The 27542-nt window shown below is 37.7% G+C and overlaps 1 protein-coding gene across 4 annotated transcripts in view; it reads right to left on the bottom strand.

The window, feature by feature from the left end:
* The window catches only part of RUNX1T1 (RUNX1 partner transcriptional co-repressor 1), a 164410-nt gene that overhangs the window by 15803 nt on the left and 121065 nt on the right, over positions 1–27542 (bottom strand). For all 4 annotated transcript variants that reach the window (XR_010909799.1, XM_060775592.2, XM_060775590.2 and 1 more), the window contains 5 exons: positions 22453–22703; positions 20797–20882; positions 19488–19683; positions 7007–7075; positions 1002–1192 (listed from right to left, as the gene is read on the bottom strand). Coding sequence is in view for 3 of the 4 variants with exons in the window: in XM_060775592.2 (XP_060631575.1) it covers positions 1002–1192; positions 7007–7075; positions 19488–19683; positions 20797–20882; positions 22453–22703 (793 nt within the window). In the remaining variant the exon portion in view is untranslated. The remainder of the gene's footprint in view (positions 1–1001; positions 1193–7006; positions 7076–19487; positions 19684–20796; positions 20883–22452; positions 22704–27542) is intronic.

Below are 27542 nucleotides of genomic sequence, written 5' to 3'. Positions count from 1 at the left end.
AACATTGGCATATTTCTTTCTAGCATGAAATGGGGAAAAATAGAAGGAATCAGACACTAACAAATGCAGACTAAAACAGAGAAACAAAGCTCTCCCTACAAAATTCAATGGATAATGTTGCCATGGTGGCATACATAGAAAGTAGATGTACTAAAGAAAGGTACTTAGAGAGCAAACCCTTCTGCATTAACATTCAGAGAGCCAACATACTTTTACTGAAGTCGCCTTCAAATCTTGAACATATTTACTTGCAGGGAATTCTGCTATTTATCAATGGTGCCTGTTTCTTTTAATAGATTTAAGAATGCAACTTTAGCCTTCTTTGGAAACAAGTTCTAAAGTCAGTGGGATTAAGTTCAAGATAAATAGATTTGGGATTTCAACATTAGCCAAGTTTAATGGCACAATAATTTCCTTTGCCTTATTTTAGGATGACAAGAGCAAGGGATGAATACCATTGAAACTGAAGAAATTTGCATGAAAGCAGTGATGGAGAAGGGAAAGACCCAAGTAAATGCTTAAAGCTGTGGTTTTTCTTTCATTTTCTCACATTTTGGGAGACTTTGATGCAAAACCACCACACAAAAGCTAGCCATATGTTTTAATTTGAAAAAAAAATGTGAAAAGCATACAATTCACATATCCAATGTTGCTCATATTTTTGCACTAGTGATGCACAAAGCATTTTCTGTTATGATATGATTTCAGGCATCAGACAGAGTGCCGAGGATTTGCTCAGCAAATTTTAGCTAACTTGACTTTTGTCAGCTCTTTCTTTTTTCGTAATTTTTGATTTGTTCCCACTTTTCTTTTAAAAACACAATGCCATATACTGTATTTTCACTTATGAAAATATACTTGCCTTGCACACAATGCCATATATCTTCACTTATGAAGATAACAAACTTTGTAAGGAAAACTTCAATATTTCTACAGCCTTAACTTAAGATTTTAAAGCAGAAGAGAGTTTGGAATTGGCTTTTTACACAGGAATGGCTTACCTCACTAGAATCCTCTTGCTGATTGATCACAGCTAGTGCATCTTCTGCAGCCTGCCGCTTTGCTTCTGCTACTGTGCGCTCCATTTTTGCTCTCTCTGTAGTAATCATATCATGGGCTTTCCGTTCTGCCTCTGACACTGCCTTCTGCAACTCAGTCATTGCCTGACGTTTTACTTCATTGACTGCTTCCTCTGCAAACAAGAGAAGACATTCCTTCCAGCTCAACAAGATCAATGGTCATATGTACAAAGTAGTTATGTTCTGAATAACGTAATGTATATGTTTCTCATTTGGGCAAATACCCATCATCGGAGGCAGAGGCGGCTCTAGGTAATTTTCAACGGTAAGCAAACAGTATTCCCCCCCCCCCAACCAATCACTGATATATATTTCTGTTCATCGTGGGAGTTCTGTGTGCCATATTTGGTTCAATCCCATCATTGGTGGAGTTCAGAATGCTCTTTGATTGTAGGTGAACTTTACATCCCAGTAACTACAACTCGCATATGTCAAGGTCTATTTCCCCCCAAGAGTGCCTCAAGAACGCCCCTGGGCAAAATCAACTATACTGCAAATGCTTACTTTGCGGAATGGGTTGAGCTGCCCCTAATCGGAGGTATAGTTAATATACACAAAAACATGACGCTTGTTTTGTTATTTTCATATTTCTCTCTATAGATGACTTTAGAGCAGCTCAAACAGGTTGGTTATGTCTTATCCAATCTAAAGACTGGAAGAGGGGCCACATGGCTGAACAATTTTGCTTTCTTGTAGTGTTTCTGATCATAAGCTGCAGCATTATAATGGAGATTTTCTTGCCACTGAATTCCCTTACAGTGCTCTTCTTTTTTGGAAGAGATCATTCCTTGTTTTTTCATTATTGTGATTTTTTTTCACATCATGTAGTATATGAACATACTATCAGCTCTCTACATCCACGGATTCTGTATACATAGATTCAATCAGCTTGAAAATATACTCTATTTATTCGATTCTAAGACAAACTCCCACCCCCAAATAAATGTCTCTAAAAGGGGCGTGTCTTAGAATCATGGGTATTCAGCTTTTATACTGTTGGTGGTACGGAAATTAGTGTGTGCCTTACAATCGTTGATGTCTTGGAATAAAAGAAATATGGGTATTTTACAAAAACTCCAAAAATAAATGCCTTGATTTTCTCATTTTATGGATTGGTTGAGGAGCACTGTTTTTAATTGAATGTTAGTTGTTGTTTATATGTTTTATTGAATTGGATTTTATTTATTTATTTATTTACAGTATTTATAGTCCGCTCTTCTCACCCCGCAGGGGACTCAGGGCGGATTACGGTGTACATATATATGGCAAACATTCAGTGCCAAAGACACACAACAGATATAGACAGACAGTCAGAGGCTATTTAACTTTTCTGGCCGCCAGGGAAGCTGTCACTTGCTTTTTACTGCAGTGCTTTGCTGGAGTCTTTTTATGGCCTTGCAAATTAGTTAAATTAGCCTCCCCACACATAGGTGGTACCTAATTTTCCTACTTGACAGATGCAACTGTCTTTCGGGTTGCAAAGATCAACAACAAGCTACACAATTGGTCAGAAGCTCACTTCAACCCGGGCTGGCTTCGAACTTATGACCTTTTGGTCAGAAGTGATCTTAATGCAGCTGACACTTAGCCAGCTGTGAAATTATTTTCATTTTATGTTCTGTTTTTAGACACCTTGTATCATGTGTAAGCCGCTCTGAATCCCTTCAGGGAGATGGTGGCGCGATACAACAATAATGTTGTTGTTGTTGTTGCTGTTGTTAGGGCCATCACTGTATTATACCATTGCATATAATGGGACTTAAGAATTCAAATATAGGACAATGGAATGACATGGTATGAGCCAGCTCTCTTTATTCATAATTTCTATGTTATAGTATATATATGTACTTTATCTATATGTATTTTAATCTTGTATTGTTGTATGATGTTTTAACTTGCATTAGTAGCATTGAATCCTTGCTCTAAGCTGGTCTGAGTCCCTCTATGAAGGTGAGAAGATCGGGATATAAAAGTTTTAAATAATAAATAAATAAATAAATAAATAAATAAATAAATACAGTACACATCTGTGAAACTGGCATTATTTATCTACACTTGACAAAATATGTCATCTCCAGTTATTTTGAGGGCCTCCAGCATGACTATATGATATAGAACTTCATTTCTATAGAGTCTGAAAAATCTGGGAATGTAGATATGAGGCCATACTGCAAGTAGTTTGAAGCTTGGACAAAAACTACTATGGGCCTTTTAAAAAACTTTGTCTGGGTATCATTTCCTATTTGAGAAAGTCAATTTTAAACATACAAAAACAAATTGCTCTTCTGAAAAAATGTTTTTTTAAATGGCATTCTGTTATACTTTTATAATAGTAGTTATTTAATCATTTTGAATTGTAAACAAATAGTATCATAGACAAATGTGCATTCAAATGCATAGTTGGATTAGAGCCTTAGAATAATGAGAGGATGGTTGCAGTGTCTTAGATCTAAATTGCCAAGCAGAAGTTAATGTAACACATCCTGCTTTTTCACACTAGATAACATGACTTGTCATCAATGAGCCAGTTGGTTATTTGATGGAAGAGGAATGGAAGATTTCATGTGTTCAAGTGACAACTAACACAAGTGGGGTTTTTTAATCCAACTACTCTAATTAACAAGGAAACTATCCTCCCCCTGATTTAGTGTATCTAATTTTCATCTTTATTCAAAGCAAAATGACAATGATTAATTGAAAATGTAATAAGCAGTAATTATTAACTTGGCAAACCTAGTACCAATTAACACTCTATTAAAACTAATTATGACATGTTTCATTCAAGTGTTTGCACTTAATTGTTTCACCCACTTAAGAAGCACCTTAATTAAATGTTCTGTTTAATTAAAAACATAAGATTCCTAATAAAAATGTTTTACTGTAGAATAAAAATATTAGAGTTACAAATGTTCTATGGGTATAGTGGCTTGTTCTGTATTCCACGGTACCATAAATCTAGTTCCCTTTAGCCAAAGCTGTTGCATCTCCACTAATAAACCTACAAGACTATCAGCATTCAGTAGAGGTTAAGCTCCATGATGTCCATTGGGAACCATGTCTGCAGAAATATGCACAGGATTCTTCTGTTAGTTAATCCGGTAGACTAGAATGTCAGGACTTATACCAAATGTTTACTTGAACCCTGTGTCACTTTGGACTCTCTCTCTCTGTCTGTCTTTTTGTACAGCAGATGAAATGCCATATTGATATGTCTCAGACTCAAAAGGAATATGATCTTTGTGCGTATGTTCTTTTAGAAAACTCAACCCTAAAGCTTTCTTTGATACATGCCAAGGATATCTGAATTTTGGTCATAGTTTTGACATTTGATGGTATATATTTTTATTGGAAGAGCACAGTTTGAAACCACAAAAGTTCTTAAATACCCCTAACCTTATTGTCAAAATTCCTGTTTAAATGGCAGACACTATGGCCGCCTTCCACACAGCTGAATAAAATCCCACATTTTCTACTTTGAACTGGAATATATGACAGTGTGGACTCAGATAACCCAGTTCAAATCAGATATTGTGAGAGTTTCTGCTTTGATATTCTGGATTATAATGCTGTGTGGAAGGGCTCTGAGAACCCTTCCAGACATGCCCTATATCCCAGGATCTGATCCCAAGTTTTCTGTTTATCCCAGATTATCTGGCACTGCAGACTCATATAATCCAGGGCCCTTCCACACAGTCATATAACCTAGAATATCAAGGAAGAAAATCCCACGATTTCAGCTTTGAACTGGGTTATCTGAGTCCACATTGTCATATATTCCAGTTCAAAGCAGACAATGTCGGATTTTATTCAGCTGTGTGGAAGGGGCTCCAGTTTTAAGCAGAAAACCTGTCTGGGAGGGTCCTAGCTATTCTATTTTATTAGGAAGTCAAAATATCCTTTCCCATAGACATGTTAAGGACAAGGCTGAGCATAAAATACATTTATTAAAGGATATGTGTTGCCTGGTACAATGTGCCTGGTCTAAAAATCTAGAGAGGAAACAATAGTTTAAAGAAAAATGATAGCAAAAAGGCCAGTATGCTTACATTTTTATGAGAGTTAAAAATATGCCCTGACATTACCCTCTCAAAAATGTTGGAGGGAAAGGAAAAATCAGACTATGCAGCTATGCAAGACTGGGACTCATTTACTCTGAATATTCAAGGTGAATTACAATTCCATCTAAGTGGCAACAGGACAATAATTTTTGCTTACGATCAAAGCTGCAGCTTGACTAATTGTATATGCAAATAAGGCAATTTATATTTAAATTATGCATTCCTATTCTGGTCCCACCGGCACAGACAGATCAGCAAAGAGAACTGGTAGGACATTTGCAAGATGCTTGAATATTTATTACCAACTGCAAACATTCTCTGATCCCTTGAAATGAAATATATGAAGACAAACCCACAGATGCAAATTTTATTACCATCTTTATGAAAAAAAAGTCTCAAATTTAAATACAAGCCTTTTGTATGTTATGAACCATGGTTAGCAATGAACGTATCTTTGTTAACAAATCTCTTAATTTATCACATCTTGTATGAAATTGATTTCTTTAAAAAGCTATTAGTACTCTCTGTCATACTTTGAATCTGTTCACTCTTGTATAGCACTTGTGGCATATTAGGAAATAGTAGTAATAGTAATAATAATAATAATTGTAGTTTGGCTAGTATTGGAAATTACCAATTCACTTCTCATAGCTATTGCATAAATCTGATGCAAGAACTCAAATCTCATGAGCACCGTGTTTATGTCCTGCAGAGCACAGCATTTTTGGCAGCTTCTGTTGTCAGCATTAAGCCGGGAGCCAGAAGTAATCATGAGCTTTAAGTCCAATGCTTCAAGGATAAATGGTTAAATATAAAATTTGCATTTGAGGAGAGGAAAATGCCTCTAGTTTCTTTCTGAACATGAAGGGTTTCTTTCCTCATTGAATCAGAAAGTTCATTTTTCAAATTGATCGGTTTTCATAAGATACTCTCCTTTGCCAGTCTCACAATGTTTATCACCTGACAGAATATGGTGGTTACAGCTCCTATCACTGTTATTCATTGTTTGTGGTCATCAAAGAAAAGAGTGGGGTTCGAAATGACAAGGAGGGGGATGGTTGTGGGGAGCTTCTTGAGTTCAGATTTTGGCCCAGGTTTGGACAATGGGTGCTGATCATGACGGCTGCCGATTCTAAGAACTGTAGTCCTTGCCTCACCCTTGCCTCGCCCTTTAGTTTTGAATATGCCCGCTGTGCTCGGCCACTGATTGTAGATTATTATGGTTATGTTTTTATGATTTTTACATGAATTTTATCGTTCCATACGTTAATTGTCTTTGACTGGGCTTGATCCTCATGTAAGCCACCCCGAGTCCCTTCAGGGAGATGGTGGCAGGATACAAAAATAAAGATGTTGTTGTTGTTTTGTTGTCACAACATGTAACTTTTCCAAGCTCCTATTTTTTCTGTTCTGAGCCAACTGATCTGACTGTATTTGCAGAGGCTTAAAACCAAGTATCTTTTGTTTTACCTAAAGGATGAAAATAAATAATGAAAACTTGCCAAACTGATATTGTTTCTTTTAAATATGACTTTTATTATATTTTATAAAGTGAGCCAAAAATTAATCATTTGGGTTAATAACTTTTCCAAAATGAGATGTGATATATATCCTGAAAATGATCTGTTTATTATCTGAGTCTCTCACTCTCTCTCTCTCTAACAAATTGACAACCTCTTATCTTCAGATGTAGATGATGCTGTAATTAAAATGATTTTGTGTTCTGATCTGTTCCCGCATAAAATTATTTTTTGAAACTATGATCTATTAGCCTGAGTTTTTTGTTGTGGTTTTATTTCTTAAACCAGAGCATTAACAAATGCACACAGCTGCCAAACTGTAACACTCATGTTTTTAAACAACCCTTACCAGCTTTCTTCCAGATCTCCTCTGGCACATATCCAGAAGCAGGTCTGTGAAGGAATTCCCGATGAGAATCTAGAAAAAGGAAGGAGGGGGAAGGATAAGAGAAGCAGAAGAATATCATACCTAATGGTTCAACAGAACTAAAAAAAACCCCCTCCCTCTTTGATGATTCAATCAAGCAATATAACCTTTATATAAAATGAAGAGGACAATAAAGCATTTCATTTCCAAGACCTCTTACAGAATAGATCAGTTGGCTCATCCTAAACCGATATGGCATAATTCTTTTCCTCACTAATATACAAATCTTTTAAAGCTAGCCATGTAGTAGATTCTTCAAACATTTTGGTTTTCTTCCATTTGTCATTAGACTTCATTTTAAAAAATATATCAAAGGACCATATGGTACCTTTGAAGATCTATTTGAGAAAAAAAAACCTGAATTGGCCTCTGAGCTATAGTCACATTGTGAAAAGATATAAAAACAGCAAATATTTTTTTGGTTTTCCTTACAAGAATCAGCAGCTTTTCCCATTATCAGATTTTGGAAAGCAAGGATCTAAGAGCACAATGCAAAACTGGAATTCAAAACTTTTGATTTGGTAAAAGTGCAAAAACCACAGCACTGTGACAAGAAGCTGCAATTCTTGAATTATAGCAAACATTTGTGCTGTACCAGTGAAAATCCACTTTCACTTATTACAGCTGACCCTTCCAATCCATGACATCTTCTTGTATTCACCAAAACCTGCTCCTGGGGATAGTTTTGGATACTGAGTAGAAAGCTGCAGTAAAGCTGCAGCCATCCCGAGTCTCTTTTGGGAGAGGGGGCGGGATACAAATAAAGATGACAATGATGATGATTATTATTAAATCAGTAAGCTTTGGAAAGAGTAACTTGGATTTCAGATGCCAAATGTTGAATGATCAGATTTAAAAAAAACCGCTGGTAGAGAACTGATTACTGTAGTTCTGTCTCTTAATATTCCACCCACGATTTGGTTTAAGAAAACATTTCTTGTCATTGCCATTTTGCCTATGCCGCTTCAACTTGCAGGTGGAAAATCCAGTGTTGCCCTTTTTGAACAGGATTGCTTGTTTAATTGTGTTTTAACTTTTTAACAGCAAGGCTCTTAGCTTTGTTTTGTTTTGTAAGGTGCTGTGGGTCCCATAGCAGGAGAAAGATGGGAGATTAAATGAATGAATATTTCTTTATTATTATTTATTTACTTCATTTGTATACCACTTTTCTCACCCCAGGGACAAAATTTAATGACTCACAAACATATGAAAACCTAACATACAACAACAATAACATATCACTGTCAATTAAATCATAAAACATAACACAAGTTTGTAATAAGGGTTTTAAAGAATAACAAAGTCAGGTAAAGATTGAAGGAAGGAAAAAACAATGGTCAGGAAGCCTATCACAGTCACTAATACCTTGATGGCATCCTGTTTGTACCTACTACTATGCCTAGATACAAGAAATAGGGATTTTAGCCTAAGGTCCTCTGTAGAATCTAAATTGTAGAATTAATGCAATTTGACACCACTAAACTACCATGGATCAATGTTATAGAATCCTGGGATTTGTAGTTTGATGAAGTGCTCTTTGGTGGAGAAGGCTAAAGACCTTGTAAAACTACAATAATTCAATAACATTGAGTCACAGCAGTTAAAGTGGTGTCAAACTGCATTGAATCTACAGTGTAGATACAGCCTTAGTATTTCAGGGGAGCATCTGTAGTTCCTGCTACAGTTCAGGAACAATTTTTCCATGTTATGAACTGTTCATCTGAGCTGGAACCAAGTTTCACATCAACGCTAATATGCCAACAAAATCTAATCCCTGAAAGGCCATCCTTTAAAAAACAAACAAGACTCTGATGCTTTTTTTTAGAGGAGGGAAAGTATTGGCATTTGCTTTCTAAGCACAAATATAAACAACCACAACAAAAGGTTTGAAACTAGCTGTAAATGTCTGCATGATCAAATGCCACTGTATTGCCACATTTGTGACAGGTCATCGCAATCATCAATGCCACCCGCACTCCCTAGCTGTTGTCAAAACAAATCTGAGAATCAGCCCATACATGCAAAATTCAATAGAAATAATATTCAAGCGCATACTTGAACATTTATAGAATTGCCTACTACACATCTCACATTTAATCATTATTTTAAAATGCTAAAAACAACTTGTCTTTAATTACCATGTTTATTCTGAAATGAACCCCAAATGAAGTGACAATACCCAGCAGTTAGAACACAAGGAGACTGTGTGGATCGCTTTTTCTTAAACACCCAGCAAAAGGTGATTCATAGCTGAATGCATCTGGCAGATGATATAGAGCAGGAAGATAAACCATGTCTGTTGAATCTGGCAGCTTTTAGAATATAGTCTACCGTAAGCTTCTCATCTGGCAATCACAGAAGAGACCTCTTTACCGTTCCATTAATCATCAGGCATGAGATTTAGATTCGACAATGAGAAGTGCAAAGCAGCCGTTAAATTCAATACATTATGCATTGTTTGGTAAAGGGAGGAATGTGAAACAAGATCTTCCACTGAGCTGCTCTGGAGATATACTGAACATATATTATTTAGGTGCCCTTCTGGTGGAACATTTATTTTACTAAGGGCAAGCCAAAAGTTGTGGTAGTGGCACAAAGCAGTGGATAGTATTGAGGTTTATGTAAAATCAGCAGTAAGATTTGTGTGGGATTACTACCTTTCCCGCACCAGGTGTGTTAAGAGAGAAAAAAGACTCATTTTGGTGGTTATTATACATAGGTTACATGAATGTGTATATTAAAGCTAGTAAGTTTGGGCCACTCCAGGTGGGATTTAACTGGGTACCTACTGGGATACATGATGCTTTCCCTCATTCACTCTCTGGAGATTGAAGTTGGAGAAGCCATACTCTTTGTGTTGGTCTAACTGCATACAAAGACTATGTGAGTTTTGTGACACAATCTTATTTTACTGTTTTGAACTCTGCTGAAGAAGAGTAAATTTACGTTTCCTCTTTAGTGTGTTGCTGCTGTGTCTTTGATGGTCAAGCTTCTGTTTAAAGCAGTAGTTCTCAACCTGTGGGTCCCCAGATGTTTTGGCCTTCAACTCCCAGAAATCCTAACAGCTGGTAAACTGGCTGGGATTTCTAGGAGTTGTAGGCCAAAACACCTGGGAACCCACAGGTTGAAAACCACTGGTATAAAGCTTCTGTCAGACAGATTGCAAGCTATTTAACCTCAGCAGACCGAAAGCCAAAACCAAGGTCATAACAACATCTGTTATAGAATTCCAATATGCTTATGATAATGTAGTCTTTGCGCATTCAGAAGAAGACCTACAGGCAACTCTAAACACCCTTGCAGAAGCATACAAGAAGCTCAGCCTTTCATTGAACATTGAGAAAACCAAAGTGCTGTTCCAACAGGCACCAGCCAATCCTTCTCCAATGCCGGAAATACAGCTTAATGGTGTAACATTAGAAAATGTTGATAATTTCCGCTACCTTCACAGCCACCTCTCCACAAATATCAACATTAACACTGAAATACAACAAGTGCAGCATTTTTCCGAATGAAGCAGACAGTGTTTGAGGATTGGGATATCCGTAGGGAGACCAAGGAGCTTGTTTATAAGGCTATTATCCGCCCAACCCTGTTATACACCTGCAAAACGTGGACTGTCTACAGACATCACACTCAACTCCATCAGCGTTGCCTATGAAAAATCCTGCAAATATATTGGGAAGATAAGCAGACAAATGTCAGTGTGCTGGAAGAAGCAAAGACCACCAGCATTGAAGCAATGCTCCAACACCATCAACTCCGCTGTACTGGCCACATTGTCTGAATGCTCAATCACCATCTCCCAAAGCAGTTACAATACTCCCAACTCGAGAATGGAAAATGGAATGTTGGTGAACAGGAAAGAGATTTAAAGATGGGCTTAAAAATAAAAGACACTGAGAACTGGGAAGCCCTGGAGGTCAGCTGTGGCCAAGAATGCTACAGAATTTGAAGAGACACAAATGGAGGATGAAAGGGAGAAATGTGCCAAGAGGAAGGCATGTCAAGCCAACCCTGACCGGGACCGCCATCCACCCGAAAATGATGCCCTCTCTGTGGAAGAACATGCGGATCAAGAATAGGACTCCACAGTCACCTATAATTCCACCGCCAAGATACTACACTGAGAAGGCCATCATACTCTGGTAATGAGGGATCACTTAGGTAAGTAAGTAAGTAAACAAAAATAGATAGCTTGCATAGTTGCTAATTCCAGACACTGCATACATTTCCCATAAAGCCTTGTAGAAATTAATTTAAGTAGTGGTGAGGCCTAAGCTTGGCATTGCTCTAAATGCTGAGTTGGAAATACCTATACAGTTGTCCCTCCATATCCATATTTTTTAAAATCCCCAAAAGAAAAGTTTGATTTAGCTCTTTAACATAAAGGGAAGCATTTTTCTGTGCTGTTGTATATTATTACCTTAATGTTCTATGATTTCACAAAAACATAGTTAGATAAATCCACAACGGCCATCCTGATCAACCTCCTGTAATTCCTCCATTGAATTTATGAGGCATGTATCATCATTATTATGATTTTTTTAAAAAAAATTAATATCTTAAAATCTATATAATATTCAGACTTGTATTCTGGACATACACGAGTAGCAATACTATTAGAGATTGGGGGAACTCTACAAACTATACATTACTTTCTCTGTCAACAACAACAACAACAACAACAACAAGACATTTTAAAAATACTCCTTTGCTATATCTCTTACCTATACTTTATGGGGCAGATGCTATGATTCTCAATAAGGTCTTTATTAGGTGGTGAGTATTGCTTAAAAAAATGGAAAATGAAATGCTTTTATGGCTTGTTTAGGTATACGAGAGTCAAAAGTAAGTGGAATTCAATGACATCATTGACTGGATTGCTAGCTAATTGGTGCAATTTCCAAGTAAAAAGATCAATCAAGCTCATGTTCCAACCACAATTCACATAGAAGCCAATTCAATTCAATGAAGCCAAGACTGTTGAAAGAATTAAATCAAGATCTTATGAAAGATTGCCATAATTTTTTTTCATTACACCGAGAAACATGGTATAAAGAATGATGAAATAATAGGAAACATATTCTTAGAGTTTTGAAAAATAATTATGAAAATGGATATGAAGCGAATATGTATGGCTTGGTGCCGTTTAGACAAATGTCTCCCAAATTCTTGAACAGAAAGAGCTCTTAAAAGTATATGCAGCATGGCAACCTTCTTCAAAGGCAAAAAATTATGAAATCTGAAAATATGGTATTATTTCTTTTGAGGATGTTAGAAATCCACATACTGTCTAGCTTCCCACTCATCTTGATTGGTTAAAATTTCTAAGTTGAACCTAGGGGTCTGCTGGCTTCTTACATCATGAACAGAAGGTTCCTCCATTGCTAAAACCACTATCTCCAAAGAAAGTAACTTCACACAGGGATTATTTAATTGGATTTAAATCAGTACAGTATCTAATTTCTTGTTGAAATGATTAACTAAATGAGACGTGGCATAGCAGCTGTAAAGATAACAGGGTAATACAACTCTTCGAACCCATGTTGCTTAGACTTGTGCCCTGAAATATGTTTTAAGATCCATAGTGGATGGATGATATATACCCAGAAAAAAACGAGATAACTCCATCTGCCTAGCTGTACAAAATGTATTAGTTTTTATGGTGCCTAATGTTACTTTGAATGAAATAAGATAATCTGAATCTGAATCAGATAATCTGAATCTGGTTGCAGACAAGATGGAGGAGATATAGTGAGGTGTTATCTCTCTACAGAAACACACCTCTAGCACAGACAGCACACACCTTAAGCTTTTCTAGTCTGTTTCTGTGTGTGTGTGTGTGTGAGAGAGAAAGAAAGTGAGAGGGTGACAAGAAGTGACATTGAGGAGCATAGGATGGATTGGGAGGAGCAAACCCATCCACTGCGTGATGTGTTGAATCACAGTATTTCTAAAAGGTATGAACATAAAAGGGATCCTGTTTGTATCCTGCATGCATTCAACTGTCATAAACTATGGGTTGCATACAGAAGTACCATTTCCTGCTTTGTTCGTGGTGAGGTCCCATGTGCTGAGAGAGAACATATTTGCAACCTTAAAAACAGGCAAAGAATCAAGGGTGATCCCCAAAACACAACTTTTGTTCTCTATTCTGACTATACAAATGGCAGCACCATAAAAATAGCTATTGAGAATGGAATAAAATTAGTTATAGTTAGCTATACTGCCAGACCAGATGAAAGGTAGATAGAACCACAGTGAATCTCAGCACACTTTTTCTGTATTGTCAACTGTCTGCATATATTTTTTTAGAAATTAAAAAGATTACCCAGTTCACAAGATCATCATAAACAAATATGATAGCAATAAAATTATCTCTTAACATAGGTGAAGGATAGAGAATTTCTAACTATATTGGAATCTGAAAGCTTACTTCGAAAAGAAGGAAAATATTCATCTCTTCAAATACTTGACCAATTGTCAAAGTGATGTAAAGTTTTTTCATGTATACATTGCAGGAGCAATTGATAAATCAAAGAGAACCTGTCAACCTGAATGAGAAATTCAGCAAGTGAAAGAAGCATTTTGGAATTCTGCAGACAAAGAAATAAGCAGTACTGTAAGCGTGGAAAAAGAAAACACATTTTGACAGCTGAAACATGACAAGAGGAAATATAATCCATGTCCAGTTTGAACATTCACCCTCATCTCCTTGAAATTCATATCCATGCACAGATAACAAAAACCCTAGGGAACTAGTTTATGTCCTCACTTACATAGTTATAATAAAAATGATTAAATTGGGTTGTGATTGAGGAATTTGTTAACTTCTTTCAGACAGCGAGGAAACGGATGGTATGTAAGAGTAGAAGCTGGTGGATTCATTTTGTTACTCAAATTACAATCCTGAAAAAAACAGTCATCTTACAAATGACCTGGCATGCACAGGTGTACTTGCCTAAATCACATTATTATATATGGTATAGTGCACATTCAAATCTCTTGTCAAATTGGGTTGTTGCAGGTTTTTCAGACTGTATGTTCAAGAGGTGCTCACAACCACTGAGGATGTCTGCCATAGATGCAGGCAAAACATCAGGAGCGAATGCTTCTAGAACATGAGCATTCAGCCTGAAAAACCTACATCAACCCAGTGATTCTGGCCATGAAAGCCTTCAACAATATCTTGTCATTTTTTCATTTGAAATGTATTTAGATTTTATCTCTGCTCTGCACTTCTTCTGCTTTATACAGTACAATAGGATATGTATCTACTTGGAAGTAAATCCATTAGCTTCAGTGGCACTTACGCCCAGGTGCATGTTCACAAATTGGACTCATGATGGCACTGAGATTAGAACTTCCAAGGATTTCAATGGAACTTGGTAGCTCTTGCACTCAAAAGACACCCCAAGTCCATTTTCTCAAAAGGCACCCCAAGTCCATTTTCTCCTTGTGTTTCTGCCCCTCCCATTCACAGACTGTGATATTTTGCATAAATATAAAAGTTCAAGTAAAGATTAGATGATGATTTCTACAAGTGCAAACACCCAGGTTAGAAAAAAGAGAAACAAGTGGCTTCTGTGAAAAAATAACAAAAACACCTTACCAGGTGAAGTGAGCCAAGATATAGTCCCTGTGAAACATGTAAAAAAAAAAAACCCTCCCAACAAAAACATGCTTTGCCGAAAAGAGTTGAAATAAGATATGGTTCATTTTATCCCAAGTTTAAGTTCTGAGAGAAAGAAGGACTCAAGGTTTTACATGACAGTCAGTGAATGCAGGGCTAAAAATCGGGCAGGAGTGTGCTCCCAGCTCCATATAGACTGTTTTGGAAACTTCAGAAAGGTACATAGGAACCGAGAGGAGATTAACTGAAAAGCTACATTGCAGCATTCTGGGACCATTCTCTTCTACTTCCAACTCATTGTCAGTGATAATGTGAGAATTGGCCATTGGTGACTAAAACAGCATGTTGGTTCGGTTGGGTTCCTCCATTAAACTGGACCCTGAATTGTCACAGAGCTGTACAATTATATAGCAACTTGACAAATATGTTGTTCCTGGATAATGCAGGAGTTCTTTCTATAAGAATATATTCTAGATGTATTTGACTGGAGGTTCAAAACAAAATCTTCCTTTCACCGGGATATGCTATTCATGTAAGTATTCCCTGTTCAAAGGAATCTAAATTGAAATGGATTGATCTTTTGCTTTATGCTTAATGTGCAAGGGTATCGACTGGGGTAAGGATTATATTTCTATATATGAATTTGAAGAGCAGGACCATGAAAAGGTAATGAGAAAAAAAAGAATGAATTTGAAATGAGTTACTAGACCCGAGTTCTGTGGATACCACTTCCTGCCAAAAAGACAAATGAGTGGGTCCTTAAGGAAATCAAGATTGATTTTTCACTAGAAATCAAAATAATTAGACTGAGACTGTCATACTTTGGACATATCTTGAGATAACATAACTCACTGGAAAAGGCAATGCTCAGCAAAGTGGAAGGAAATGGAAGAAGAAGACCATATTACAATTGATTAAATATAGAGAGCCATGGCTCTGAATATGCAAGACATAAGCAGTTGATGACCAGGGATCTTGGAGGGTTTTCATTCATAGGGTTCCAGAAATGGAAGCTGGCTCATTGGTGAGTACCAATAACAAGTTTTATAGTGACACACCTTAAATTCCTTATCTGCCTTTGTAGACTCATCAAAATCTATAAACAAACAAATAACCAAGCAAGCTTGTCCCATGCTAAATATACAATATCCAATCAAAATCTATAAGTAAGTAAAAAAGTAACCTGGTCCCAAGTTAAATACTTGACATCCAGAAGGAACAAATCCACAACTCATCAGAAAAACACCAGTTTTGCACTCCCAACAAACACAATTGATCCCCGACACTCCAGGAGACGGCTAGAAAAAGCTTCTCTGTGGAAACCCTGGCAAATCATTGGCAGTCAATGTAGACAATACAGTGTTAGGTCAAGAACTTAGAAAAATGACTGTTTGGATTAAAAATCCCAGATCTCCACAACTAAAACAAATACTGGCCATATAGGCTGGAGATTGTGGAATGGTTATTGAAAAAGCAATGGCATGATTGGCCATAGATGCAGCTTGCTCAATTCTTTTTTATATACAAATTTTCTAGTGAAACTTAGCTTATTGTGTCTAGAGCAGCACATATTAAGAGAGTTCCTTGTTAAGAGGATGAAAATCAAATACTGTTCATAATGTCAAACACCCTCCTACAAAAGTGCCTGAATAAAGTGATAGATTATTTACATGATTGCCCATCACTTTCCATCAAGAGGGCTGTAAATGTGAAGCATGTCTGAGTGATATTTTTATATTTGTGGATTACTCAGGACTGAAGCAATTTTACTCTCCCATCTTCCATGCAAATATTTAAGCACTTATTTTATTTTACACAACAATAGACTAAACCAATTGTAACTGTCTGACATAGCCTAGCCTAAGCATATATGCTGATGTGAGTAGTGTATAGAAATCTGAAGCATACCATAGAAAATATACAAAAGTTTATTGGATTTTCTAGTTATATTTGAAATGAGTGCACAAACAATAGTTATATTATTCAATAAGTGCTGCAAAGTACATTGGAGGGGGGGGGGGCAGAGACTTTAAAATGCAAATCCATGCTTATTATTGTCTACTTCAATACTTGTTCTCCAAGGTCTACAGCAGCGATGTCTCCCATCCTTCATATTTGAGTTAGTTTTAATGGGAAACATTCTGTCTCTGCCGGCAGGCATCCTCAAACTGCAAACTTCCAGCTGTTTGGGTCTACAACTCCCAGAATTCCTGACCATTGAACAAGCGGGCTATGGCTTCTGGGTTTGAGGCCCAACCAGTTGAAGGGTTGCACTTTGAGGATGTTTATCCTAAAGACAAGTGATTCCATTTGATCTTGGAAGCTATGCAGGGTCATCTTTGGTTAGTAAACTAGCGTTTGTCATCAGTAATGGATTGGAAGAAATCAAACCAATTGAAACTTAATCCAGGCAAGAGAGATACTCCTGGTCTGCTGGAAGGCAGATGAAGGAATAGCAATCCAGCCAGCATGAGATACAGTTACATTTCCCATGGAAATGTAGGTTCGCAGTTTGGGGTACTCCTGCACCCAGTGCTGAACTTTGGAGGACCAGGTGTCTATGGTGGCTGGGAGTGTTTTTGCACATTTAAAAGTTGTGCACTATCTGTGCCCATTCCTTGAGATGCCAGATCTGGTCATGGTGGTACATGCCTTAGTTACATGCATTTGGATTATTGCAACATGCTCTACTTGCAACTACCTTAGAGAAGGGTTCAGAAACTATGAATGGTCCAAGAGGTGTGGCCGGACTGTTAACTGGGACTGGCTACAGGGAGTAGACAACACCCCTGTTGCAGCAGATCCATTGGCTGCCAGTGTGTTTCCGGGCACAATTCAAAGTGCTGGTCATTACCTATAAAGTCCTATCTAGGATATTTGACATATTGTATTTCCAGGGCTCTGACATCATCAGGAGATATACTTCTCTCGGTCCAACCACTATCACAAGAGTGGTTGATGCAAGAGAGGACTTTCTCTGTGGCTGCCCCTAGGCTCTGAAACTCCCTGCCTAGGGAAACCAGAATGGCCCTGTCCCTATTGTCCTTCCAGTGGCAGGCTAAGACATTTGTATTCAGGCAGTTTTTTAAAGAAGAATCATAGAATCATAAAGCTGGAAGAGACCTTGTGGGCCATCCAGTCCAATCCCCTGCCAAGAAACAGGAAAATTGCATTCAAAGCACCCCTAACAGATGGCCATCCAGCCTCCATTTAAACGCCTCCAAAGAAGGAGCCTCCACCACACTCTGGGGCGTAAGAGTTCCAATGTTGAACAGCTCTCACAGTCAGGAAGCTCTTCCTAATGTTCAGGTGGAATCTCCTTTCTTGTAGTTTAAAGCCATTGTTCCGCGTCATAGTTTACAGGGCAGCTGAAAACAAGCTTGCTCCCTCCTCGCTATGACTTCCCCTCACATATTTATAAATGGCTATCATGTCTCCTCTCAGTTGTTAAAAGTGAACAAGGTAGGTGCTGTATATTCTTTTAATTATTTCAACTATTTCGGTGTTTTAGTGATTTTAACTGATTTGCACGTTTAATTCTATTTTAATATGTATATGTTATATAGATTTTAAATTCCTTTGTTTTTTAATGTTGTGAGAGGCTTTGTGTCTCAATCAACTTCTACATGTATCTGCCTAGTAACCTTTCTCAAAACATGTTATTATGATTATCACTTAGAAAAGGAAGGATCACATGGGGACATGCCATTTGCTTTGAACAAGTAGAGAAGGACCAAATATTTAGTTCAAGTGAAAAAATAATAATCTGCATTTATTCTACAGATGGAACACAGTTTCATCCAGTGTGATGCCTGCACTAGGACTATGTAAGCAATATTTTCCCTTCTTTCTTTCCCTTGCCATCCTTGGGATTACAGATATTATAATAAACCTGAAAATGGGCAGATTATAGCTACAGTTGAAACTGATCTACAGAATGCGTAACAATACAAAATCATAAAAGAGGGAAAAGACACAAAGGCATAACAGATGGTACGCTCCCCTCCTCCACCCAAAGCTACTGGAGATGACAAGCTGGTAATTTTTACAGGGTGGATTAGCTCATTAAAAATGACAAAGGGGGAATCTGTGACATTTGCAACACACAGAGCAAAAAAACAATATTTATATATTTTGATGGTTTCAATTAAAATTCTGGAGAGCTTTTTAAAAATACCATGGCCATGATCCATCAGCTCCCTGTATGATGGACCGTAATGTATCTGTTTGCCTTAGGGCCACCAGAAATTGCTGTCTTTCTTGCCTATCAACATACTGTATGTATGCAGACGTTTATAGCGTCATTTATATAACAAGGTAATTGGGGCAAATGAAACAAGTACCCTGTTTTAAAATGGCTGCACATTTTATGTGATACTGGGATTTAAACAGATGGCTCTGTTTGGTAGAGATTTTAATAATCGACAAATGCAAGAGAGCTATCTGAAAGGAATCAGAAAGGCATACATGGTCCTGATTTTGGCTACTAGTTCACACACTATTGGTTGGCATGTTTTCCCTCCTTAAACAAAAGATTGATTTTCCTAATCCATCTGAATGCCTGGAGAGGGAAGTTGTATTCCATTCTATTTCCTCCACTTTTTAATTGGCTATTTTACATACAAACTATGTTGGAGAAAACTGCAACAATAAAAACAATTACTGAGAGAAAAGGAGAGGGGCAAATTCTAAGGCACACCACAGAGTTGTGAAAAAGACATACATATTCTGTCTTGTAAGTTTTCCATTTTAGAGCAGGTAAAATACCTAAAGGGATGGAATCTGGATTCACTGGACTCTGCTGCCTGGAATGATTGCTACCACTGCCTTTTTTTAAATCCTCTGCATCGCTGTACCGTCGTATCCAATAATTAAGTTCCTCCCGGTCAGCTTCCTGACATCGCCGTAGCACAGTGAGTGATCGCCTTGTTTTTTCCACCATATCCATGATGCAGTTCAAGAGCTAGTGGTCAGGGAAAAAAGCAACAAATAACTCTCCTGTTTGTTCCATATCTTGTCAATTATCCAAAAAGCGCAAGGTGCCATATGAGATTCTTGCCCCCCCTCCCCCCCCCAGTTTTATATGGACAACAACCCTGTGAATCAAGGTAGGACAAGAGATGGTAGCTGAACCAAGGGATTTTAACCATGGTTTCCGTGGAATTAGCTAGGGAGTATAATCTTTTGCTGGTTTCTGATTATCTTATTCATTTTTCTTTATTTTAACTATAAAAAGGATGAAAAAAATACTATTTTCAACCTCTCCATTCAGCTTTGAAGAAACCACTGAATTTGAATTAGTATGAGCTTTTGGACTGGCTAGATGCTATCCAATGTACAGTTGGTCAGGAAGTTATAAATGCTATATTTGAATGAGTGACAAACAGAGCTCACAGCAGCCCAACTCCTACTCATGACATTGAGGGTGTTCAAGACCAGGTGGAAATTGCCCATTCTGTGGCTCTTCCCTTTTCAGTTCTTGTGCATGATACTGATATCTGGAGCAAAATCAACACAAGCTTCTTCTACTCAGCCCAGAACTTCTCATATTATTTCAACAATATGGGTAGAAGTACTGAAATATGGATAGAAGATCTTGGTTGAGGCTGTTTCCAAGAATCATTCAAGTTGAATGGAAACTCCTAGATATGCATATGAATATTATCACATTTTGCTATCCTTGCAGAAATAGTCACAGAACTCAAAGGGGTGTTTTAACACCAAGATACCATGTTATGAATTTTCTGTAAGATTTTTGATATTTTAGAACTTTCTCGAAAAAGAATATTTTTCACATACACACTCAAAAGTCCCCTTGACTTTTGTCCATTTTCCCCTTCAGTAGGGTTTTTTTTGTTTTTGTTTTTTGCAAATCAGTTTATGATGTTGTAAGTTAGATTTATGTCCTGGTAAGTGTTTCTTATTCTTATTTACAATTGTGGTACCATTGCTACAATTGTACATGCCCCGGAAAGACACAGTAAACATTTTAAGGCCCTTTTTTGTGTAAAAGATGTGATATAGTCACGCCTATACAGGTATTTATACACAAATATAGACATGGTATATTACTTACATGGTCAAGGTGTTTCCATTCTTCTGCCCATTCTCTGTCTGTTAGCCTATGATCAATCATTTCTTCTTGACGTGTGCATTGTAACCCTGCCAAAAACAGAGAATAAATAAATAAAAATAAAATATCAGTAGCATGTTTAAGTGATCCAGCAAATATTCTCTATATGCCAGTCTATTATAGGAACCCACAGGATTGCCTAGTGAAATTCCTGATGAGAAAAAGACCCAAGGCCCAAAAAATGAAATTGTCACAAACCTGCTAGAGAGCATTTGGGGAAATTCAATCAGAGAAGACGGGATGCTCCTGGTCAGTCAGAAGGTAAATCAGGGAATAGGGATCCAGGATGCGCTGGATGGGGTCACACTCCCCTTGAAGACATGGGTCTACAGTTTGGGGGTCATCCTAGACTCAGCACTGAACTTGGAGGCTCAGTTGTCAGCAGTGGCCAGGAGGGCCTTTGCACAATTAAAACTGGTGCACCAACTGGACACATTTCTTGAGAAGCCAGGTGTGACCATGGTGGTACATGCCTTAATTACATCCCATCTGGATTACTGTAATGTGCTCTAGGTGGGGCTGCCTCTGAAGAGTGCTCAGAAACTTCAGCTGGTCCAAAGAGCTGCAGCCAGGTTGCTTACTGGGGCTGGCTGCAAGGAGCAGACAACCCTACCGGCAGCAGCTCCACTGGCTGCCAGTCTGTTATCAGGCACAATTCAAAGTGTAGGTTATGACCTTTAAAGCCCTAGACAGTTCAGGTCCAGGCTATTTGGCCAACCATATCTCCTTGTATGAACCTGACCAGGCTCAGAGATCTTCAGAAAGAGGCCCTTATCTCAGTCCCACCTCCACCTCAAGCTCAACGAGAGAACGGACCTTACTTCTTGGTGCTGCCCCCCAACTCTGGAATTCCCTGCCCAGGGAAGACAGAATTGCCCCCTCCCTGCTGTCTTGGTGACAGGTTTTTATTCAAACAGGCATTTAAAGATGAAGGTGTTTAAGATCTAGTCAGGGTAAGCTATGGTTTTAAAAATTGAATATGTTTGATGGATTTTAACTTAATTTTTAAATACTCTTGTGTTTAATTTTGTTTTAATGTTTGTATATTTGTATATTTTAAAATGGATACCAATGTTTTTATGTCAAGTTGCTTTGAGTCCCCTTTGGGGAGATAAAGTGGGTAACAACAACAACAACAACAACAACAATAGGTGAGCTAGCAGATTATAAAAAACAATATATCTGCATTTCAATGGATCATGGAATATATTTCTATCTAGTATATACATACATATCAACATGTATATTTTTAAAAACCCAGAAAAACCTGGTACTACATGAGAAAAAAATATTGCTGTGATTTTCCTACCTAAAATATTACCAAAGATATGAATGTCTTAGAATTTCAGTTCAACCCAGAAGTAGCTATAGCATGCCTAAATTAGCAAATTGTATCTATAAAAGGGATATGGAGCAAAGGTGACTTATGGCTGGGATTCAGTCCTCTGTGAAGCTTAAGACAAGCATCAACATATGTCATCAATAAAAGGATTGCATTAATTACAATTCTCTGCACTAGTGACCACTTAGTAAGTGGGGTATGATGTCTATTTAGAGGAGAAAAAAACATGGTTAAGAGTCCAAAAGGCTTTTGCTTACCCATAGGTCTGTTTCTGTCCCTGAGGTCCCTGTGGTTGGGGTGTCTGTATGAGTCCCTGTAGTGGTGGGCAATGGCCATATCATCCAAACGGTAATGCTGAGGTGGAGGCGGAGTGGGGTGAGGCAGACCGTTGGGCTGGTAAGACAAGCCATTATTTGGACTGTACCGCTGGCCGGGGCTAATAGTGCACGGCCGCTTGCTTGGATGCTCTGAGTGCAAAGGCTCTCTGTCAAAGCCATTTTCTTTGGTTCTGAAAATATAAATGACAGAAGACATTTGGTCAAGAGAATTCTATTTTAAAAAGAGAATCAGAATACAACTGCCATAGTACACACAATAATCAAGATATGTATTAATAGTAAATATTCACTTCAAAGTACACAAAAAAGTGGCTAGCACCACATTTGTTCCATTTGTGCTCTGCTTTATCTTGAAATCTAACAATACCAACATGGATAAACTGATAGATATCCTATGAATAACTTCCGCCTTTTGTTGCCCAGTCTACATTCCTATCCCCACCTAATCAGGAAATGGTCCACAATCATTACAGATGTTCAACTTTTCTGTGACATTGCTTTCCTGGTAATATTTTAATGGCATGAGTTAAATGCCAGGCTTTCTATAGACCTTGAGTGTATTGTATTAATTTGTATCCATCTTTTAGATGGGGAAGAAAGCCTGTGGACCCGCTGTAGTTCTGAACTGTTGAGAGAGAGAGGGTTCCACCATATCCTCTACCACAGCTTTGTGCTAGAGAGATGTTTCTGTCGCCTTGTGATGAGTTTTAGAGACACAGCAGTATGTCTGAGAGGAGATCCTGGGCATGTCTGGACCCACTTTGTGAATAACAGTTATAGAAAAAAAATGTCCATGAACAGGACAAGAACCTGTATGCCTGCCTATCTTAACCAACAACCAGAACCTTCTTTTAGTGTTGTATATTCCTTATTTGCATTTCAAGGGCTTTGCAGGTGCATTTTAAGAACCCCTTTTGCAAAGGTCATTTTCAAATATCTATGCTTGTACAGTGGTGTTGGCAGAAGAGTCCCATGCTGTTGAAATGAGTGCAATGTTTCCTACATGAGTCTGGATAGACAGAAAAAGGAAAAGCCATGGGGTTGAAAGGAAACTGTGTCATAAAATGTTTACACAACTGTATTTTTAAAGTGGTCATGCTGCTTCTTGAAATTGGATCCGTTTTCACAAAGCAATTGCTGCCATCCTACGGCACAGACACATTTCTATACTACTTGGAGGACTTTCTTTACTTTCCCTCTTATTGTATTAAGTTGATATTACCCAGGGAGTGGTGGATATTTTTTCCTTTGATAAATTCTAAAGGAAATGACAAAAGTTGTCCCTGGGAAAACAGAAATATCTCTTTTTGCTTTTTTTATAATAATATACCAAGCAGTTAAAACTATATATTTTATTGGGCCAACATAGACAGATGGAACTAGGGTACAATTGGAAAAAAAATCTGCATTGCTGATAGCAAACTGTTTTATCGTGTCAAAAAACAACAACAAAAAACAAAACCCATGCTGCATCGTTCCATGCTAATTAAGGTTAGTTCAGCAAAATGTACCCTGGCATTTTATGTACTTGGTATGTATATGTGTGTATCCCCTTCTCAACAAGTAGTCATGTGGAATTCTTGAAAATAAGACCTTTAATTAATAGGGATGCTGTGAATTGCTGGGATTTTCTATGTCTGAGGTGAAAATTGCATATTCAAATCTATACATGTGAATAAAAGGTATGACAACAGCAAAGGTGTTTAAGATACTTTACAAAGATACAAACTATTATCAGCACTGGATCTGTGCTTTGCATGGGAAAGGCAGGCACTTTTGCTCCTGGTAGAAGTGGGGAGGCAGCCAGGGAGAACAAGACAACTCGCAGCAGCTGGCCCTCCCCAGAGGATCATGTGCAACTGTTGGGTTTCAGAATTGCCCAAAAAGCCCACCAAGGGTAGTGGGGTTTAAATACCCAGATCACTGGGGGGAGGCAGCCAGTACAAGGGGAACTTCAGCCCACCCTGTTCTTCCTGTATAAAATCATATTGCTGTACCAGTGAAATTGGGCAATGGCAGTTGTAAAACAGTTCCCAAATGGAGGGAACCCTGGCCAACAGATGTAATGCAGCCAGGTACATCCAGCCAGTTTGATACTGAATCAAAGCAGGGTATATCCTGAGACAGATTGAGGCTGGGGCGTCCCAGAAGTTGTTTCAAGGTAAAAGGTATTATTTCCAATGGCAAGTGTGCCAGCAGGGGGCAGGATCCTTGGGGGCCAAGTCAGATAAACTATAACCATATAAGGTTGTGACATTTTATTATCCAACATGGTGTTTGTTGCTATTATTGTGATCATCAAACTGGAGGTTGCTCACATCCACAACTATACAGGTAACAATGAACCAATTAAGCTATGTTTTTAGAAGTTAAAGTCTCGGGTGTCTACAATTCTGATTACCAATAATATTTATGGTTGTATTTTGGTTGTACAATGTTTTGGCTGTATGCTGTCAGTAATCATGACCACTACTGCAATATATTTAAGTTTCCAGGAAGGGAGAAATTCATGCTGCATGTGATGGGCATGCATCAATAATATACCTACTGGAAAAACTAAGGTTTACTTCTACTAACAGTATTCAGCTATATATATATGTATGTGTGCATGTGTATATACACACACACACACACACACACACACACACACACCACCATCCACATGCACTCCTTCAAATTGATATCTTTGCTATGGACCCACTTTCACTAATAAACTGCCACACATGGATAAAAGTATACTGTTATCTGAAAATCATATGAAGATATATTACAACCAAAGAAAATGCTTACACATACACCAATCTTGTGCAGTTAATTCATTTTTGAAAAATTCCTTCAAAAGGAAAAACGATAGATAGATAGATAGATAGATAGATAGATAGATATAGTCATAGAACGTATTGTGCTAGTGAGTGCTTTGTCCCTGACATGCTATGCAAAATTACCAAAAATGCATTGTCTCCTCAGGTGTCATTCTCTTCTCTCTTTCAGTGACTGATGGCTCCCAGTGTTATTACAGAAACAGATTGATCTTTTTAATGAGCTAGTTTAATAGACTCCAAAATCTCACAGTGGCTGCTCATCCGTGTCAGACCATATGCACCAAGAAAACATTCAGTGAAACACAGAACTCTGCTGTCAGGCTGCTTCATGAAACTTTGTGTACAGTAGTAGTGGGCATACAAATACACAGCTAGAAGCAGAAAATGAATATGCAAACAATATGCTGAAGCTGCATTCAGAAAAAGAGCATGACTACAAGTGGGTATATTTTTCAGGCTGTCCTCAAACCCTTAAACATGAGCGGTCATGCTCTAGGTATAAAAAGGAATTTTTCACCTCTCTTCAGTCTTCAGAGGACAAACTCCACTGAATATGAAAAAGGTCAAGGATGTGTGAAAAAAATGATAATTACCATAGTTATAATTTTATTTTGCTATTTTACTTTCTATCCAAAAATCTCAAGGGAGTTTACATCCATAAAAAATTGTAGTGTCTAAATGAAATTACAAACAACCTTAGATATTTAAATCAAACAAGACTGAAAAAAGCCATCAAGGAAGAAACACAAGTAGCAACATTAAAATGATTCCTTCCAAAGTCCTTAAATTGGTTTCAAGAAATCAGCAACTGCCCAACAACAAATGATATCTTGGAGCAAGACAACCGCTGAAAGATACTAACCTCTCTTGTAGCTGTAAAGATGCATATACTATGTCCTATACTTAATATCTGTGAAGGTTCAAATAGAATAAATTGTTTCCTTAAATATCATTTACTCCGAATGAATAGAATATGTAACTTAACATTTATTTCAACAAATTCAAGGTTGTAATAGTTGTCACAGTTTTCATTTTGGTGTCAAAAGTGGTCAAACAGCATTAAAAGTTTTTGTACTATTATGGAGAAATTCATTCTAGCAATTACTGTATATATTCGTATATAAGGCAAATAAAATAAAATAAATGAATTGCCCCCCAAAACCTAGTTTAACTTATACATGGATCAATGCTAGACTTGTGCACGGATTCGTTTTGGCCATTTGTCTTTGGCTTCTTTGGACATTCGTAATGGCAAGGGCTCTACCACCATGGTTTTTTCAACAGAGCCAGACTACCTGGCTGCCGGTTGCAACTCCTTCTGCTCTATTCGAGAGCATGCGGCACACGTGGCCTATACCTTACAGCATCTCCTCAATTGGGTGAAAATCTTAAACAGGAATAGACCCCAAAGCTACCTTCTGCTAAGGAAAACCTTTTTGTGGAAGTGCTATTTCTAACCCTAGGGTGGATTACTACATGAGAAAGTTTACTCCAAATCCAGAGAGGTTCTTTTCAAGCAAACTTTTATTTAAGTCACAAACTATTTCAAAAACTCTTTAAGGTTCAATAGAGTTCATTATATGCTACACCCTGTTTCATTTTATTCATGTTTCCCTTTCTTTGCAACAAAATCCTGCAAGATGTCTTTCCTAAGCACTTCTGCAAGTGTTAACAGAATCCATTTTCTCTCCCCATTCACAGGTCTTTGCAACCATGACAGTGTAGAACTGTTCTAGTGCTGATAGCCATGGCAGATACAAACAACAGTCCAATGCATGACATGCCCTTGCTACCGCTTTCACAATATGGCCAACATCCAACCACCTCAAACCACCAGACAGCAGCTTTGATTACCTTTATACCAGGAAAACTGAAAAGATACTGATGTCTAAATATATAGTATGCACTCTAGAAGACTTCATGGGGTGGATGCAGCTTACCCTTCATAAAAGCCTCTTCACTGTGTTTAGACAGTGTCTTCCTGTGTGTTCAATGAGTTTGTGACATACTGACAAGAAATTGTCTTTCCTGAGAAACATAAGATCATTGGCAGTATATGAAAGCATAAGAAAAAAATAAAGAAAGGTTGTGCCTGTTTGCCTAATAAATGGGAGTGAAAGAGATATATGATTTTCAACAAAGGCAGAACTGTGAGAAACCATTTTCACTTTGGTGAATATTTCGACA

This window comes from Anolis sagrei, chromosome 4, assembly GCF_037176765.1.
Source record: "Anolis sagrei isolate rAnoSag1 chromosome 4, rAnoSag1.mat, whole genome shotgun sequence".
Taxonomy (NCBI): domain Eukaryota; kingdom Metazoa; phylum Chordata; class Lepidosauria; order Squamata; family Dactyloidae; genus Anolis; species Anolis sagrei.
The sequence above is the reverse complement of the archived record's forward strand: the minus strand, read 5'-3'. Positions and strand labels throughout refer to the sequence as shown.